Below are 20,120 nucleotides of genomic sequence, written 5' to 3'. Positions count from 1 at the left end.
CGAAAACCTTAAAAAAGCATTTCAGGCCACGCAGATTGCCTAATCATCACAGGACTTGGTACATAGAATCTTCAGACCAAGCCGCACATAAATTATTACGTGGATTTTTTTATTACACTTCCGTTTACCCGCGGCAGCCAATCAAACTCTACGCCGACACGCAAACGGGACATTTGGCCATATCTCTGCAATGCATTGATGTATCGAGGCCAAACTTGGTGCATGGACTCACGAAGCCTTCCTGAGCAGCCCAAGCCTTCCCTATTGTGCCATTCTGCTAGGCCCCCATATCGCTGCTTGCAGCTATATTTCTTCTACTTTCCGCTGCAATTGAAGTCTATGGCAGCCCCATGAACGCTATGGTAAAAAGTTGTGAAATTTGGCACACGTAATCAGCCAAGTGCCAAAGCCAAAGTCAAGAAATTTCATGCCCCAAGAGCTTACTCTCTAGCGCCACCAACACGCCAAAGTTCAAAGTGCATTCAGCCTAATAACTTTGGACTACTTGGTCCAAATTTTACAAACAAGACATCATTGGAATCCTTGGATCATGACGAGTCCAACGCACCCTATGACGTCACTTTGCGTATGCCAAGATTTTCCGCCATTTTGAATTTTAGCAAAAAGCTTAAAAAAGCATTTCAGATCACAGAGATTGTCCAATTTTCACGAAACTTGGCACATAGACTCTTAAGACCAAGCCGCACAAAAGTTATACAAGGGAATTTTCAATTAGGCTTCCATTTTTCAATAAAAGCCAATCAAACTCGAGGTTGACGCCCCCAAACCGGAAATGAGGTCATATCTTTAAACCATTTGATATCATGACGTCAAACTTATAACACAAACTCAAGACTGCTAAGGTAAGAGGCCCAAGAAGTTTGGTGACGTTCGGCCTATAGGTGGCGCTATAAGTAGCAAAAATGCATTTTTGCTTATATCTTTGGACCCCTTGGTCCAAATTTCACAAATGAGGTATCAATAGAATCCCTGGATAACGTCGAGGTCAACACACTTAATGATGTTATTTGCGCCATCTTGGATTGTCCGCCATTTTGAATTTAATCAAAAACCTTCAAAACGCATTTCAGGCCACTAAGATTGTCCAATCTCAACGAGACTTGGCACATAGAATCTTCAGACCAAGCCGCATATAAGTTATTATGTGGATATTTTTATTTAACTTCCGTGTAACCGCGGCAGTCAATCAAACTCCATGCCGACGCGAAAATGGGACATTTGGCCGTATCTCTGCGATGCATTGATGTATCGATGCCAAACTTGGTGCATGGACTCACGACGCCTTCCTGAGCGTTCCAAGCCTTCCCTATTGTGCCATTCTGCTAGGACCCCCACATTGCTGCTTGCAGCTATATTTGGGGGTCCTAGCAGCGAAGCTGCAGGAACCCATTGAGTTAGTAGCTTTTCCTATTATTATTATTAATCCGTTTCTGCTGCAATTGAAGTCTATGGCAGCCCCATGAACGCTATGGTAAAAAGTTGTGAAATTTGGCACACTTAATTAGCCAAGTGCCAATCACAAACTCAAGAATTTTCATGGCCCAAGAGCTTACTCTCTAGCGCCACCAACACGCCAAAGTTCAAAGTGCATTCAGCCTAATAACTTTTGACTACTTGGTCCAAATTTCACAAACAAGGCATCATTGGAATCCTTGGATCATGACGAGTCCAACGCACCCTATGACGTCAATTTGCGTATACCTAGATTTTACGCCATTTTGAATTTTATCAAAAAGCTTAAAAAAGCATTTCAGGTCACAGAGATTGTCCAATTTTCACGAAACTTGGCACATAGACTCTTAAGACCAAGCCGCACAAAAGTTATCGTGTGGAATTTTTAATTAGGCTTCCATTTTACCATAAAAGCCAATCAAACTTGAGGTTGACGCCCCCAAACCGGAAGTGAGGTCATATCTTGGCAACCATTTGATATCATGACGTCAAACTTATAACACAGACTCAAGACTGCAAAGGTAAGAGGCCCAAGAAGTTTGGTGACGTTCGGCCTATAGGTGGCGCTATATGTATCAAAAATGCATTTTTGCTGATAACTTTGGACCCCTTGGTCCACATTTCACAAATGAGGTACCAGTAGAATCCCTGGATAAGGACGAGGTCAACACACTTAATGACGTCATTTGCGCCATCTTGGATTGTCCGCCATTTTGAATTTAATCAAAAACCTTCAAAACGCATTTCAGGCCACTAAGATTGTCCAATCTCCACGAGACTTGGCACATAGAATCTTCAGACCAAGCCGCACATAAGTTATTATGTGGATTTTTTTATTTAACTTCCGTGTAACCGCGGCAGCCACTCAAACTCCATGCCGACACGCAAATGGGACATTTGGCCGTATCTCTGCGATGCATTGATGTATCGATGCCAAACTTGGTGCATGGACTCACGACGCCTTCCTGAGCAGCCCAAGCCTTCCCTATTGTGCCATTCTGCTAGGACCCCCACATTGCTGCTTGCAGCTATATTTATTATTCTTCTACTTTCCGCTGCAATTGAAGTCTATGGCAGCCCCATGAACGCTATGGTAAAAAGTTGTGAAATTTGGCACACGTAATCAGCCAAGTGCCAAAGCCAAAGTCAAGAATTTTCATGCCCCAAGAGCTTACTCTCTAGCGCCACCAACACGTCAAAGTTCAAAGTACATTAAGCCTAATAACTTTGGACTCCATGGTCCAAATTTCACAAATGAGGCATCGTTGGAATCCTTGGATCATGACGAGTCCAACGCACCCTATGACGTCAATTTGCGTATACCTAGATTTTCCGCCATTTTGAAATTTATCAAAAAGCTTAAAAAAGCATTTCAGGTCACAGAGATTGTCCAATTATCACGAAATTTGGCACATAGACTCTTCAGACCAAGCCGCACAAAAGTTATCCAAGGGAATTTTTAATTAGTCTTCCATTTATCCATAAAAGCCAATCAAACTCGAGGTTGACGCCCCCAAACCGGAAGTGAGGTCATATCTTGGCAACCATTTGATATCATGACGTCAAACTTATAACACAGACTCAAGACTGCTAAGGTAAGTGGCCCAAGAAGTTTGGTGACGTTCGGCCTATAGGTGGCGCTATATGTAGCAAAAATGCATTTTTGCTCATATCATTGGACCCCTTGGTCCACATTTCACAAATGAGGTACCAGTAGAATCCCTGGATAAGGACGAGGTCAACCCACTCAATGACGTAATTTGCGCCATCTTGGATTGTCCGCCATTTTGAATTTAATCAAAAACCTTCAAAACGCATTTCAGGCCACTAAGATTGTCCAATCTCCACGAGACTTGGCACATAAAATCTTCAGACCAAGCCGCACATAAGTTATTATGTGGATTTTTTTATTTCACTTCCGTGTAACCGCGGCAGCCAATCAAACTCCATGCCGACGCGCAAATGGGACATTTGGCCGTATCTCTGCGATGCATTGATGTATCGATGCCAAACTTGGTGCATGGACTCACGACGCCTTCCTGAGCAGCCCAAGCCTTCCCTATTGTGCCATTCTGCTAGGACCCCCACATTGCTGCTTGCAGCTATATTTATTATTATTATTCATCCGTTTCCGCTGCAATTGAAGTCTATGGCAGCCCCATGAACGCAATGCGAGAAAGTTGTGAAATTTGGCACACGTAATCAGCCAAGTGCCAATAAAACACTCAAGAATTTTTATGCCCCAAGAGCTTACTCTCTAGCGCCACCAACACGTCAAAGTTCAAAGTGCATTCAGCTTAATAACTTTTGAATACTTGGCCCAAATTTCATAATCAAGATATCATTGGAATCCTTGGATCATGACGAGTCCAACGCACCCTATGACGTCAATTTGCGTATGCTTAGATTTTCCGCCATTTTGAATTTTATCAAAAAGCTTAAAAAAGCATTTCAGGTCACACAGATTGTCCAATTATCATGAAACTTGGCACATAGACTCTTAAGACCAAGCCGCACAAAAGTTATCGTGTGGAATTTTTAATTAGGCTTCCATTTTTCCATAAAAGCCAATCAAACTCGAGGTTGACGCCCCCAAACCGGAAGTGAGGTCATATCTTGGCGACCATTTGATGTTATGACGTCAAACTTATAACACAGACTCAAGACTGCTAAGGTAAGAGGCCCAAGAAGTTTGGTGACGTTCGGCCTATAGATGGCGCTATATGTAGCCAAATTGCATTTTTGCCCATATCTTTGGACCCCTTGGTCTAAATTTCATAAATGAGGTACCAATGGAATCCCTGGATATGGTCGAGGTCAACACACTCAATGACGTTATTTGCGCCATCTTGGATTGTCCGCCATTTTGAATTTAATTAAAAACCTTCAAAACGCATTTCAGGCAACTAAGATTGTCCAATCTCCACGAAACTTGGCACATAGAATCTTCAGACCAAGCCGCACATAAGTTATCAGGTGGATTTTTTTATTTAACTTCCTTGTAACCGCGGCAGCCAATCAAACTCCATGCCGAAGCGCAAATGGGACATTTGGCCGTATCTCTGCGATGCATTGATGTATCGATGCCAAACTTGGTGCATGGACTCACGACGCCTTCCTGAGTGGCCCAAGCCTTCCCTATTGGGCCATTCTGCTAGGACCCCCACATCGCTGCTTGCAGCTATATTTATTGGGGGTCCTAGCAGCGAAGCTGCAGGAACCCATTGTGTTAGTAGCTTTTCTTATTATTATTATTATTATTCTTCTACTTTCCGCTGCAATTGAAGTCTATGGCAGCCCCATGAACGCTATGGTAAAAAGTTGTGAAATTTGGCACACGTAATCAGCCAAGTGCCAAAGCCAAAGTCAAGAAATTTCATAACCCAAGACCTTACTCTCTAGCGCCACCAACACGCCAAAGTTCAAAGTGCATTCAGCTTCATAACTTTGGACTACTTGGTCCAAATTTCACAAACAAGACATCATTGGAATCCTTGGATCATGACGAGTCCAACGCACCCTATGACGTCAATTTGCGTATACTTAGATTTTCCGCCATTTTGAATTTTATCAAAAAGCTTAAAAAAGCATTTCAGGTCACAGAGATTGTCCAATTTTCACGAAACTTGGCACATAGACTCTTAAGACGAAGCCGCACAAAAGTTATCATGTGGAATTTATAATTAGGCTTCCATTTTTCCATAAAAGCCAATCAAACTAGAGGTTGACGCCCCCAAACCGGAAGTGAGGTCATATCTTGGCAACCATTTGATATCATGACGTCAAACTTATGACACAGACTCAACACTGCTAAGGTAAGAGGCCCAAGAAGTTTGGTGACGTTCGGCCTATAGGTGGCGCTATATGTAGCAAAAATGCATTTTTGCTCATAACTTTGGACCCCTTGGTCCACATTTCACAAATGAGGGATCAGTAGAATTCCTGGATAGGGACGAGGTCAACACACTTAATGACGTCATGTGCGCCATCTTGGATTGTCCGCCATTTTGAATTTAATTAAAAACCTTCAAAACGCATTTCAGGCCTCTGAGAGTGTCCAATCTCAACGGAACTTGGCAAATAGAATCTTCAGACTAAGCCGCACATAAGTTATCATGTGGATTTTTTTATTTCACTTCCGTGTAACCGCGGCAGCCAATCAAACTCCATGCCGACGCGCAAATGGGACATTTGGCCGTATCTCTGTGATGCATTGATGTATCGATGCCAAACTTGGTGCATGAACTCACGACGCCTTCCTGAGCAGCCCAAGCCTTGCCTATTGTGCCATTCTGCTAGGACCCCCACATCGCTGCTTGCAGCTATATTTATTATTATTATTAATCCGTTTCCGCTGCAATTGAAGTCTATGGCAGCCCCATGAACGCTATGGTAAAAAGTTGTGAAATTTGGCACACCTAATCAGCCAAGTGCCAAAACCAAAGTCAAGAATTTTCATGCCCCAAGAGCTTACTCTCTAGCGCCACCAACACGTCAAAGTTCAAAGTGCATTAAGCCTAATAACTTTGGACTACTTGGTCCAAATTTCACAAATGAGGCATCGTTGGAATCCTTGGATCATGACGAGTCCAACGCACCCTACGACGTCAATTTGCGTATGCCTAGATTTTCCGCCATTTTGAATTTTATCAAAAAGCTTAAAAAAGCATTTCAGGTCACAGAGATTGTCCAATTTACACGAAACTTGGCACATAGACTCTTAAGACCAAGCCGCACAAAAGTTATCCAAGGGAATTTTTAATTAGGCTTCCATTTTTCCATAAAAGCCAATCAAATTCGACGTTGACGCCCCCAAACCGGAAGTGAGGCCATATCTTGGTAACCATTTGATGTTATGATGTCAAACTTATAACACAGACTTACGACCAAGATGGTAAGAGGCCCAAGAAGTTTGGTGACGTTCGGCCTATAGGTGGCGCTATATGTAGCCAAAATGCATTTTTGCTCATAACTTTGGACCCCTTGGTCCAAATGTCACAAATGAGGTACCAATGGAATCCCTGGATGCAGCCGAGGTCAATGCACGTCATGACGTCATGAGCGCCATCTTGGATTGTCCGCCATTTTGAATTTAATCGAAAACCTTCAAAAAGCATTTCAGGCCACTGAGATTGTCCAATCTCGACGGAACTTGGCAAATACAATCTTCAGACCAAGCCGCACATAAGTTATCATGTGGATTTTTTTACTTCACTTCCGTGTAACCGCGACAGCCAATCAAACTCTACGCCGATGCGTAAACGGGACATTTGGCCGTATCTCTGCGATGCATTGATGTATCGATGCCAAACTTGTTGCATGGACTCAAGACGCCTTCCTGAGCAGCCCAAGCCTTGCCTATTGGGCCATTCTGCTAGGACCCCCACATTGCTGCTTGCAGCTATATTTGTTGTTGATCTACTACTCACACTAAGCAACAATCAATTAATAATTTTTCATGTTTTTAGCTATCAAACAAAAGGATCCCCATTCAAGCAGATAAAAAAGTATTACATTGTATGTTTTGGTGAGCCATATGGGATTTAAAGCTAAATCAGTATAAATCTTTATCAAAATGAGCTCATATTTCAGTGTATCCAGTACGGAACTCATAGAATATTATTCATTTTTTTTAAGATTAACCTATTCAAGCATCCATTAGAAATTTCTGATGCAAGCACCTGCAGAGAAAAGAAATATGGCATTGGTTGCAAATTTGCATAAATTTCTTTATGAACTGACAGCAGCAGGAACAAAATCTAGATGCAGTGCAAGTGGTTGGAGGGAGGGAAAGCGAGACATCTTGATTGTGGCCCTGTGAGCATGCCTTCAAAGCACAGCACTTAGCAGAGACAAATGTCTTTTAAGAGAAATGACGTGGTTGAAGGGAGGTCTTAGTCGGTCTTCATCTTATCTTTGGACCAAATTGATTATTTGTACTTTTGTGAGTGAAAACAAACTCCAAGGGATGCTGCTTTCATCAAGTAAACCCCAGCAAAATGTCTCCAGTGCATTAGTCTGCTGTCTGTATGTTTGCTTGTCCACCTAACTCCTGAGCTTTGGTCATATAAGGCAATTGCTTCAAGCTTGAGAGGTTTCACCAATCAATTCAGTCCATTATGGGGGGGAAATTAATGAAATGGGTTGAATATAAAAGGGTTTCACCGCTCTATTGTGGAGACATTTTGTGGGCATGTTGAGACTTTTCTTTCAAACAACAATAAACTGCTGTTTGCTCATAGTGGGGTAAAAGATTGTGATTGGTCTGCTTCTCCTTCATTTATTCAAAGAGAGCAAGGGGCAAAAAGTCAAAGAAAATATGTTTAATGGACTAGCGACTAAAATAAAAAGAGCACTTATTTCTCCTGCTCCTGTGCTCTGCGACTGTCATGGCACAATGCACTATGGTTTGCACTTTAAAAGGTGGAAAACAAAGAACACGGCACTCAGGGACAAATTTGATGGCAATTTTAGAAGTCATTTGAATATTTTCTACATATTTGACAAAGTTTTGGTCACATTCTGTGCAATCTATAATTAATTTGATGCATTGTAAGCTGCATGGACACATTAGCATTTCTATCCTTTTGAGTTTATTTCGTGCTGTGTCTCTTTTGATGTTCATATGTAGAGTTCAGAGGCTGAAAGAAGCGTGATTACATTTACTCATCTTGGTGTGCGATCCTATTTTTCATTCAGCCTTGGACGACAACCAAGATTGGAATTTTAGCAGGGTAAAATAAAAAAATTATGAAATGTATCTCACATAAAATGAGCAGGTTTTATGATAAGGTCGAAAATATTTTCACATTTTAGAGAATTTTGAACAACCTAGAGCCATTTAAACATTTCTTCAAGTCTCTATGTTCTCCCACAGCTTTGGCTTTTAATGGCTCAGCTTCTGCCTGGGGAGAGGAGGGTATGAGCTGGTGCCAAAGGCAGTACTGAGTCCAAAGTGAGGTTTTGGAAGAGAAGCCTTCCACCTAAATTGACCCCTTTCACTGTCAGAACTGTTGTGAGACTCATGAGATAAATGTGCCCCACATATCCTTGTTTGGCCTGTCTTTCTCCAGTTCTGACCTCACATGTAATTTACATTTTTACTCAACACATTTGTCATACCAGATAGGTTTTGAAAGCAGCGTAAAAAACAAAGTGCTATGTTATTGTACTAAACTAAAGGGGTAAGTTGACAGTGGTCAGTGGTTTTCCCTCTGCTAACTTGTGATCATTTTGGCAACCATTTGTGTCATGCGTGCCATTTGTGCGTTGGTCCCCTGACAAAAATATGAGAATATCCTAGAACCCATCAAATCTACCTTTTCTGCGGTCTTTACCTAAATTAACAACAGATTGCACTTCAGTTCAATGGTCTTATTATTTTTGTAATTCATATTTATTTATTAAATTGAATTACAAAAGAAGTGTATTAATAGAGTAACAAGAGGTTATTGTGAACACCTTGAGAATATTAGGGACTGATTTTTGCTGTGATGTGTAGCTATGTTAACCTGACTCACGTCATCTGGCTGCGCTCACCAACTACACGCGGGGGCGTTCCCTTTCCTCACACAACCATCTGAGGAGCCTGGGAGTCCTTGGTGTTTCGTCCGATTAGAAAATAATCAGAGCCAATCATTAATCGCTGGGTGGGACTTTGGATGAATGGGCGGCGTTATGGCTGGCTGTTGCAAATGTTGCCTTTAATCCTGAGATTTTCTTTGCACATACGACAATAATCGTTCACTGATCGCTCCTCGCTCCGTTTCATACTATCTGCCGCCATGGTGTTTGTTATGAAAGGCTAGCTGGTTGCATAGTGGTCCTGGTGTCGCTCTGAGCTACGTCACGTGTTGAGTCATTGGGAGTGGCTGAAGTGGCGTGTCAGTCAAGATGACGGACAGATTCTTCATCCAATCACATGCACGAGTTTTAGAAAAAATAGCCCCATTTGAAATCATGTCGGTTGTGGGCTCGTCCCAGATGGTATGCGAATACCAGAGGGCGGGAGTCAGGTAATAGCTATGTAGCATCCATCCATCCATCCATCCATCCATCATCTTCCGCTGGTCCGGGGATCGGGTCGCGGGGGCAGCAGCTTGAGCAAAGAGACCCAGACGTCCCTGTCCCCGGCCACTTCCTCCAGCTCTTCTGGGGGGACCCCGAGGCGTTCCCAGGCCAGCCGAGAAACACAGTCTCTCCAACGTGTCCTGGGTCTTCCCCGGGGCCTCCTCCCAGTGGGACGGGCCCGGAACACCTCACCGGGGAGGCGTCCAGGAGGCATCCTAACCAGATGCCCGAGCCACCTCATCTGACTCCTCTCGATGCGGAGGAGCAGCGGTTCTACTCTGAGCCCCTCCCGGATGACCGAGCTTCTCACCCTATCTCTAAGGGAGAGCCCAGACACCCTGCGGAAGAAACTCATTTTGGCCGCTTGTATTCACGATCTCGTTCTTTCGGTCACTACCCACAGCTCGTGACCATAGGTGAGGGTAGGAACATAGATTGACCGGTAAATCGAGAGCTTCGCCTTCTGGCTCAGCTCCTTCTTCACCACGACGGGCCGGTGCAGAGCCCGCATCACTGCAGACGCCGCACGATCCGTCTGTCAATCTCCTGCTCCATTCGTCCCTCACTCGTGAACAAGACCCCGAGATACTTGAACTCCTCCACTTGGGGAAGGATCTCATTCCCGACCCGGAGAGAGCATTCCACCCTTTTCCGGCCGAAGACCATGGTCTCGGATTTGGAGGTGCTGATTCTCATCCCAGCCGCTTCACACTCGGCTGCAAACCGCTCCAGTGAGAGCTGAAGGTCACGGCCTGAGGATGCCAACAGAACCAAATCGTCCGCAAAAAGCAGAGACCCGATTCTGAGGTCGCCAAACCGGACCCCCTCAACGCCCTGGCTGCGCCTAGAAATTCTGTCCATAAAAATTATGAACAGAATCGGTGACAAAGGGCAGCCCTGACGGAGTCCAACCCTCACAGGAAACATGTCCGACTTACTGCCGGCAATGCGGACCAAACTCTGACACCGGTCATACAGCTATGTAGCAGTCAAAGCAAATTTTAGTTGTTTGCTATTACTTTTGACACCAATCAAAATGTAAACACCACTTTTCACATATTCATTTCAGAGACTGGGTTATCTGTACAAACAGCTACAGTGGGCAACTGACCCTGTACAGAACATCAGAAACAAACTGGTGTGGGAGATGGGAGGCACAAACCCCCCCAAAATATTACACATAATAATGAAGCCACTGACTGACACAAACATCAAAGAAAAAAAGAAATATAATGATTAAAAAAAAGACATCATATTGCACTAGTTTATTTCAAAATAAAAAATAAAAAATAAAAAATTAAGGTAGCAGAGGGTTTTTAAAAAAAAAGCACCATAAGATTATTCATAGAAGCAATAATACCTCCAACAGGGCCACTGGGACTTTATTTCTTCCCAAAGTATATGAATTATGAGCTCATATGACCACTGACTCTTTTGTGGAAATTAAAATTAATTATCCCCGACGCACACACACACACACACTGAGCTGTGATTACACAGCAGCCGCTGACCATAGATCCTCCAGCTCATCCAATCTTACACCATCCCACCCAGAAGGGAGGAGGTCTGATACTGGGCTTTTTGATTTTCACTTAAATTCTCTCAAACAAAATTAATTATGAGCCACCATATCATATTGTCAAGCTTGCATTTAATGTTTTTTTTTGTCTTCTAACTAATCTTAGATGAAAATTATGCCTTTGATCATAATGACCTAAATATGTTGTATTCTTGCCTGACATAAACAAACACATAATTCCTAAAAACAATCTCAAAACACAAAGGGGGAAATGATTTAATGTCCAGAGTTTAAAGATTAGCTAAATTTCTGCTGACAATCATACAAGCTATTAAAGTCAAGGCGTTAATCATAAAGAACTAATTAATTTATGAATGACATGGGGTAGCTGTAGCTCAAAATGTTGAGTGGTTGACTGTCAAAGTGTTTTTGGGAAAGACATTGAAGCCCACATTGCTCTCAATGTCTTCCCAACATTGTTAAATTGCTCTGGAAAAAATGTCAGTAAAAAGTGCAAAATTTAATGAGGATAGTACCTCAAACAAAAGAGGCAAAAACAGGAAAGAAGAGCAAATTATATATATGTGTTGACGCAGTGTTAATTTTAAATGAGAAAAGTTAATCTGCAGGAGAATAAATATCTGAAAACAATACAGAACACATTAGATGGCTTTACTGCAATATATTCCATAATATTTTTAACTAAAGCCAGGTGCCTGAATTTTCACATTTTCACAATAAATAGATGCATGAAGGGCACAAAGTGGCGCCTACAAACTCACCAGAAAGCAGATAATCAAGTGTTTGACTGTCAAAATTTCCTGGGTAAGGACCTGTACTTAATGTATTCCCTCATCGTCAGAAAAAAAAAAATAGAGTATGTTAAGTGGAAAATTACAGCGTGAAATCAGGAATAATAAACCATTTGCATCACCTGAAGAAGATGTGTGAAAGTGCTACCGTAATAAGGCAAGAATATAATCTTATCTTTTGCATTTGATTTATCGTTTTATAATATTCAGAATGGTGACACTTTGCATGTGTGCTAACACAATCATTAACTAAATGATAGGCACTTCAAATTATTAACTATGCAAGGATTTTGATATTTGTCAAGACTTTTGCCAAAGTTCTGATCCATACTGAATTTATTTCCTATTTCAAATGGCCTCTGATTATGACAAAAGCTCAATTATTGTTCAAAGCAAAAGCAAGCACTCATTCTAAGGTATTTGTTCCAGGACACGCGTTGAAGGAGTATTACGTTTTGTAAATGCGCCATTTTGTGTTTGAAGGTTTTCCATTATCTCCATTGATTACACGGTGCCTGCTTTGGGTTGAGTCTTTGTAACTCACTAGATAGGAAAAGTAATTTTCCCCCTGAACTAATACATTCCCGTCACTGTAAACTGCCTATTCAAATCATTATTTAAGCTGACTGCCACCTGAGCAATCCCAGTCATCTTTAAACATGATAGTAGCTGCTGTGTTGCTTGAGGCACGAGACTGCTTCAAGGACCAGTGATTTTCAAAACACATTGTTACCAAACCGGGGTAACTTGTTTGGCCGATACTAGGAAAGGAAAATTAAATCAACCATGACTTTTAGCCTCAAAATCTACTTTCTAGAGGTGGTAAAGTGCTTCTATGATAATTAATAGAATTGTCTATCAATTTGAATTTGAATTTTATTATTTTCCCAATCAGAAGATGCATAAATTTGTTTCCATAAACTAATCACAGCTTTACTATGCGTCTACCTCACTGTGAGAGTTATTAAACTAATTAATCACATGCAAAACTGTCAAATTTGATTCTGTACCCGCTTTGTCTATTTGATTAAATGTGAAAGATAAAAAAGTGTGTGCATGTGTGAGTGTATTAAAAAGAGACTGATGGAGACGCAGAACAAAATCAAGCAATGTCAGTGTGCTTGAATATAAAACTGATGGCAAGTCTGTAGTTGCTGCTTAAAATGCACTTTGTGAGGCAAAACTAAATTCTAAGTGCCGAGGAAGTGCTGAGAGGATATGTTGACGTGATGCATTATGGTCCCCAAGCACAAATGATTCATGAAAAAAGGGCACACATGCATGTCATTTGAGGAGTAAGAACTGGGATTTCACTGAATTATTACTACAGAAAGGAAGAAGCTTGCATCCGGGGTGCCATAGAATAATACTGAAGAAAAATTCAAATAACCAATAAACTAACCATGAGAAATTTAAAACCTTTTTAACAAATATGTATATATATATATATATATATATATATATATATATATATACATAAGTGTGTGTGTGTGTGTATGTGTTTCTTTTTGCTGTAGCAAATGGATGAACCCCATCTGTAACTACAGTGTTAGCTGACTGCGACTTGCCAGTGGTTATGGGAGCAGCTCAACGTGTATGTCGTGTCAAGTAAATGATTCATTTATTTTATCTCAATTTTATGTAAAGAGCTGTTACTCATTAACATTGCTGTGTAAAACTAGTCTCGTTGCCATTATAGGCTAAGAATGATATAAACTCATGAACAATCAAGTGAGCTCACTGTTATCGACGGTTGTTTTAGCATGTCTCAATATCAAAATTACAATGTTACGAAAACAAGCAAGTGCTAATCATTCAAACCAACATCACAACAAAATGTGTAAAAGATACTCAGGTCTACTATGGGGAAACATGCTTTTTGCTTTTTTTATGTTTTGCTTTATATCTCACAATTGTATGTAAAAGACCCATTGGGGTTAGAGTCTGTGTTGTTATAGACTGCAATTTTACTTTCGCTTTACACTGCATTTCAGTTACAGTTTGGTTAGGTTAAAGCACCAAAATGTCTTACATTTAGGTATCAAAAGCACATTTTTAGGAGAGGATCATGGTTTGGGTTAAAATATTTTTTTAATTTTAAAAAATACATTCTTTCCCCAAAAAATATTTTGATATTATTGATTCAATTTACTCTTTTTATATGAAAGACGTGATTTGTTTTAAAAATACTACATAGATTTAGTTTGATTGATTTGTTTTATTGTGTAAGCTGATTTTGAAAAAATCCAACACTACAGTCAGATTTGGCAACATCAAAACCTAGTTTCTAATAGTGAACCAGCAGGTCTACAATTTTGTATGCCACTGGGCTTACTTGTTATGACAAACACACTGGTAGACATTATTACTATGAAAGGCAATGTACTTGTATATCACAATTCAATAACTGGCAATTCAAAGTGCTTTACATAGAAGCATTACAAAACAATTTGGCAGTTTTTTTGCTTACAGTTGTGGGCTGTAACATCATTGTAATAAAAACAGACCCTCATCTGATACCTGAACATCTGTACATGCACAGCTATACTCATTCATTTCTTGACAAGCTCTAGAGGCTGCAAAAAATGCCACCGAAGAAGTCAAGAGACAAGGTAGACCAATGTTACGGGACCTAACAAGAATAAGACGACACGGTGGTCTGATGGTTAGAAATGGGACCAAGGTGGCTAACCAAGGCTTCATCTATGAGGCAGAGACAATGATGATTCAGTTGAAACATTTCAATCTCTGAAAAATAATTGAAAAGGGATTTTGTAATTTTGTGTATTTCCTGTTAGTCATAATACAGAACACTAAAGTAAATGTATGGAGTATATGAACATGCTTCACCAGTTTTAATTTTAGGGATCAACCACAGATTCAATCCCTTCTGATTTACAACCTACACAAAGCAAAGTGAGAAATGATTGTATTCCTTTCATGATTTTAATCCCATATGTAAGCGACTTCTCTGACAGAGCCAAGCAAAACAAACAGGAAGCAGCTCTAAGCAAAAAAGCTAATCAGTTATTACTTACCAAAAGCAACAAAAACACTTCTGCAACTGTAGCATCCTGTTTTTCTGAGCTCTCTGTAGCAGTTCCAATCTGATGTTTATTCCTTTAATATATCTTGCTCTAAACTTTAATTTTCAAATTCCTCAATAGTGTCTTCGGTCTATTCATTGCATCTGTCACAGTGTCTCAGTGTCATACTTCTTCTTTTTTTATTGAAATGCCTTTAAAAGGTCAAAGTACTTAAAACTGAGTCAGAAGCACAATTAAATGAGCATAATAGCACAGCCATAACAAAACCTATTAAAAGTAACTGTGGCATTACTTGCAGATCTTTTGTTCTAAGAGATAGATAGTGTGACTTTGGGCCATTTGCTTGTCTTTAGTAGTTATATGTATACAGTAGATACTTAAACAACTTTCATAGTTTCAAGTTAACACATAACAGCTTTGTATGATAATAACTGTCACAACTGTTCCAGCCATTGCTGCAAAATGGACATAACTTCTGCAAAAGGCACATCCACCTTTTCTGTGCTGACAACATTAAAGCTGTAGTTTATATCAGCATCTTACAATCACATCAGTGGACAGCGCACGCCTAAAGGCTTAAAGGAGGTGGGACTTATGCAGAGGCGGAAACATGTGAGCGTGGCTGATAGAAAAAAATTATTTTAGTTGTGCTTCAATGGCTTAAGCTTTAAAATGACTATTTAGTAAAAATAAGTTTCAAACCAAACTGGTCATAATTTAAAAAGAGCATTTAAATTAATTATAGAAATTTAAGGGCTGCATGATATTATAAGACAAAGCATTCCACAGGGAGGGATAAGTTGTACTCCAGTGAAAGAACATAAACCTTTTTTTGATTTTCATCAAAAATAGTATGAATGAAAAACGACTTAGCTGGGGTATGAAGATGGTAAAAACATTTGCGAATAGAAGGCATTAGAATGTCACCTATCAAAACAATGGCTTTTTTAAACTTTTTTTCCTTAGGAAGATATCATCCTGATTTTAGGCAGCAAAACCTAAACAAAATGCACTTTTGGCATAGAATATGAGAGGTAAATTTGAGATTTAATCAGATTATTAAAAGAATGTTGACACTTTTCCTTTTGCTCTATCTGAATACCTTAACAGTGGCAGCTCTGGAACATACTTTTCATCACCCCGTAACAGAACTAAATTCTGGTGAAACATCTCTGTGAATTGGGGACCCATTCCATTTGATTTTATGGATCAAGGAGTTTCTATCTCTGGCATGTTAAATGGAATGGTTGTCTATCTAATGAACCAGTTTTGAACACAGGTGTCCCCCTGGGCCGTGTCATTTCCTCTTTTTTTATTGTCTATTTATACCTATGAGATTGTGTGCAACAATAATGGCCTCATTCTCATTAAGCCTGCTGACAACGCCACCCAGGAGGCCTGTCTGATTCCCAGTCAGTCGCAGCAAAATGACAATGTTATAGAGCTGACAGACTGGCATGACTCTTGCCACCTCATAAAAAATAACAAAAGAAAAGATTTACTAAATAGCCAAAGAAAACTAATAACAGGCCAATACAGATGATCAGGGTCTTTGTCCCATGTTATGAGAACATTATTTACAAAAACATATAATGAAGAAAATGCTCAAGGGATGTGCAGCCAATAAAGATGTTCATTACTGTCCTTGGTTTCAACACAGCGTCGTGGTATGGTCAGTTTTCAGCGAGGAGCTTGCAAAAATGGTCAGTCAGGAGTCTAAAATCATTTGGCTGCCAATAACTCCCTTATCACCAGCTGGCTTGCTCACTAAGACTTCTGCCTCTCAGGGGGAGGGCTATGCATCCCCTGAGAGGAGGGTATGCTGCCATGATTACCAACAAAGTCATATCACAGCTCCAGCACTCACATGAGGCAAAAGAATAAAATATTGATTTGCCATATACAACCATGCACAGTCATCGATATTCTTAAATAGTTTATTTTCTGTTTTTTTTTTTTTTTTTACCATGTATAAAGTGTACATAATTACAAATCATGAATTGAATGAATCATGAATATCATCATCCCCATTCACATTCAGGACAGATTTAAGCAGTGAGAAACATGCACAGCGAATCAATACGACATGAAGTTAAGAAGCATGAATTTAAAAGGGAATTTGTGGTGTGTATGTTTTATTCCCATGGTCGAGCCCAATCAATGTTATCTCTCTTAAAGTCAGAGACCAGGGGGCTCCAGGCTTTGATCTCTAAGACAATCCCAGAAATCGAATGATAGTTGGAAGACTGACATGTGGATAGATTTAAGGTTTTATACGATGAAATTCTTCATCAAATCTGAACTCAGATGATCCCCGCTGGCGCTTTCACTATCACCTTCGACATCTTTCTCATTTTACTCCCTGAAGGATTTGACATCTTGGCAAAATCACAGGCAATGTCTTCAAGTGAAAATTTGATAGACCTACCCTAGATCACAGGAATGAAGTAATTTTCCTTCAAATGTCCCTTTAAAGATTGAATTTATTATCAGTCATTTACATCTAATATAGTCTCCGCTCTAACATCTAGTCGTAAAATCCCATCAATTTGAGCTCTGCAGTTTCACTTATACTTTCGGGACCACAGAGTTCAGACTATATAAATCTTAAATGTTGACTGGTTGCAGTGACAAGCCCGTCAGAGATGATCCAGTGAACAGTGTTCCGCATTACAAAAGGCCATAGATGGTGAAGGTATCTTAAACCAATCATAGAATTCACCATAAATCCCACAAAGCAGATTTTATGATGTGCATATCTGGCCTATTTTCAGTGTTACATCAACATAAACCAGTCTTTTGACATCTCTTAACATTATGACGTGCACCACAAAACAGAAAATGTACCAGATAAGAAAAGCAATTAGTTGAAATATATGAATATTGTTTCATTGGACCACATAAAATCCCAATTCAATGTATCCACACAGTCTTTCCCCAGCAAACTAAGGTGATCTAAATTACCTGAAGTAAAAAATGCAAAGCAGCTCATTTCCTATGTACAGGGCTGTTTGTAGTTTGAAGATCTTTGTGCCTGATAAAAACTGGTGCTTGCAATGTTTGCATGCTGTATATATAGTGAGAGATACAATCTCCTTGGCTTAATCTTTATGATGGTAAAATGGTTGTGCAACAATGTGTGTATGCAGCTGGGATGTGGGTACATGTCTGTTGAGGGGTGGGGAGTTTATAGTGGATGGATAAGGCAATGTCTTGTCATTCATTTAAGTTGTGCCTTTTCCACAGAGATGTTGACAAAGTGCAAAGCTTGGAATAATTTTTAGCATTAAACATACAGCAAGTGCATTCACCAAACAACTATCAACTACAGCCAAATGTCAATAACAAAGGTGCGTTTAATTTGCCAAAAGGTCGGAAAGTGTCTCATCAGCGTCACTTTAGGGGCCAGATTATACAAGTTCTTCAAACTGTAGCTACAACACCTTCCTGGGAGGCATTACCTGCTTGATTATTTCATAAATAATTAATGTATTGTGATTGCTGCCAAAATGCCTGCACCCTCCCACAGCTCAGTGTCAGCGAGGTTAACTGTTAATCTAAAGTTTATGTGACAAACACGACGTAAATTATTCGACTCTGTAAGTGCACAGTTAAATCCACCAAGTGACCACGTAAGACGCGTAATGCGCATGCAACCATTCCTAAGTCCGTTCTTGATTATAATAGGAAACGTAATCATGGATGTGCTGCTCACTGCAATACCATACCATATCATTATTTTATTTTTTTTTTATTGGAACGAATTCCCCTCCTGCGCGTTGTACCGTACGTGCCCTAAGAATGTGGTAATGTTGTAGAAACACATGAAATACCTCCATTTCGATTAACAAAAAATATGTGAAAAATAATTAAGAGAGATTTTCGTATTCTTTTACTACTTCAGGATATGACAAAGGGTTTTTTTTAAAACTGAGAACTCACACTGCTGTTGTGTCCGGACCAATGTACCATCGCCTGGTTGTGTGCAGAGTCTCCCGACAAAGCAAAAGTAGAAGTGTCCAGGTGAGGCTCACTTTGCCTCGGGTTTGACCCTCTGGGTTCCTCCCCATTGCGCCGATACTCGGCTCTGGAGTTGGAAACACCTCGGACAGTCTCTCTTAAATGTGTTTCTCCGCTTGCACTATCCACGTTTCCATTGTATGATAGCCCCAGACTCCTTTTCATCTTTTTTCTCCCGACAGAAAATGTGCGCTCAGACATTATATTCGCTGCACTTCGCTCCTCGGATATGTTACCATACTTTTCATCAGATATTTTAAGACCATTCTGATAGTGGGCTGTGGTGGCTATCTCGTTTCCACTCTGTGTTCGTTTCTTTACTTGCTGCTCATTACTCGGTTTCAAAGCTGCGACGGCTTCAGTTTCGAATCTGCTTAAAACTTCAGAGGTTCCGTCGAATTTTGGTTTGACTTTGATCCCCATCAATTGTCTGATTACATGTGCCTCCGATGGGGTTACCTCCAGGCGACAAAACCTTTCAACTGATTTAGTGGAACTTATCTCCGCTTGAGCCCCAAACTTGGAAAAAATAGGGAAGAGCAACACGCAAGCCAAAACGAAAAAACTCCAAAATGACCTAAGTACCATTGTGCTCTTCCAATCTGCCAGTCCACCAATGGAGAGAAAATGTAGTGTGGTAGAGCTGTTAAACTTTTGAAATATTCAGGGGATCATCTTTACGAGCAAGAAACCATACAGTAGAACCGCTCACGTCCAGAAATTTGTCAAAGTGTGCGATCAGTTGGGGAGGCGCTGCGCATCAGGCAGCGCGCCGATGGAGAGTAACTGCAGGAACGGTTAGACAAGAGCCCCTGAGGATGTCTGAAAGAGGGGGTGGGGGGTTAAAACGCTGGATTCATTTTGGAATTATTCCACGATCTTATTTTTGTTTGTAACGGAGGAGGTTTTATTCAATAACATCTATTGTTGTTTATGTAAACCTGTAAAAAAAAGTTATGCAGAACTGAGCTTGATGGATTCACAGTCGTTCACGGCGAAAGTCGTTTCTGCCTTGCATAACAGTAGGCTATTCACTATGTGCAAAATTTTTGCCTCTGAAGCGATATGGGAAAAACACAATTTGCGGGCATCAATCATAAGCGCATTCACCTGTCAAACGTACACAATTGTGCGCATGTGTGAGAGCAGGGTTCATTTGCAAGAAATACACTTGGACAC

General features: G+C 40.5%; 1 protein-coding gene across 1 annotated transcript in view; it reads right to left on the bottom strand.

Moving 5' to 3' along the window:
- Positions 1–19,692, bottom strand: part of sorcs3b (sortilin related VPS10 domain containing receptor 3b) — a 73,507-nt gene extending 53,815 nt beyond the window's left edge. Inside the window, exon 1 of the mRNA XM_075478421.1 lies at positions 18,864–19,692. Within this exon, the coding sequence (XP_075334536.1) occupies positions 18,864–19,529 (666 nt within the window). The 5' untranslated portion in view covers positions 19,530–19,692. The remainder of the gene's footprint in view (positions 1–18,863) is intronic.
- Positions 19,693–20,120: the final 428 nt, after the last annotated feature.

The sequence above is a fragment of the Odontesthes bonariensis genome, chromosome 2 (genome assembly GCF_027942865.1).
Source record: "Odontesthes bonariensis isolate fOdoBon6 chromosome 2, fOdoBon6.hap1, whole genome shotgun sequence".
Lineage (NCBI taxonomy): Eukaryota > Metazoa > Chordata > Actinopteri > Atheriniformes > Atherinopsidae > Odontesthes > Odontesthes bonariensis.
The sequence above is the reverse complement of the archived record's forward strand: the minus strand, read 5'-3'. Positions and strand labels throughout refer to the sequence as shown.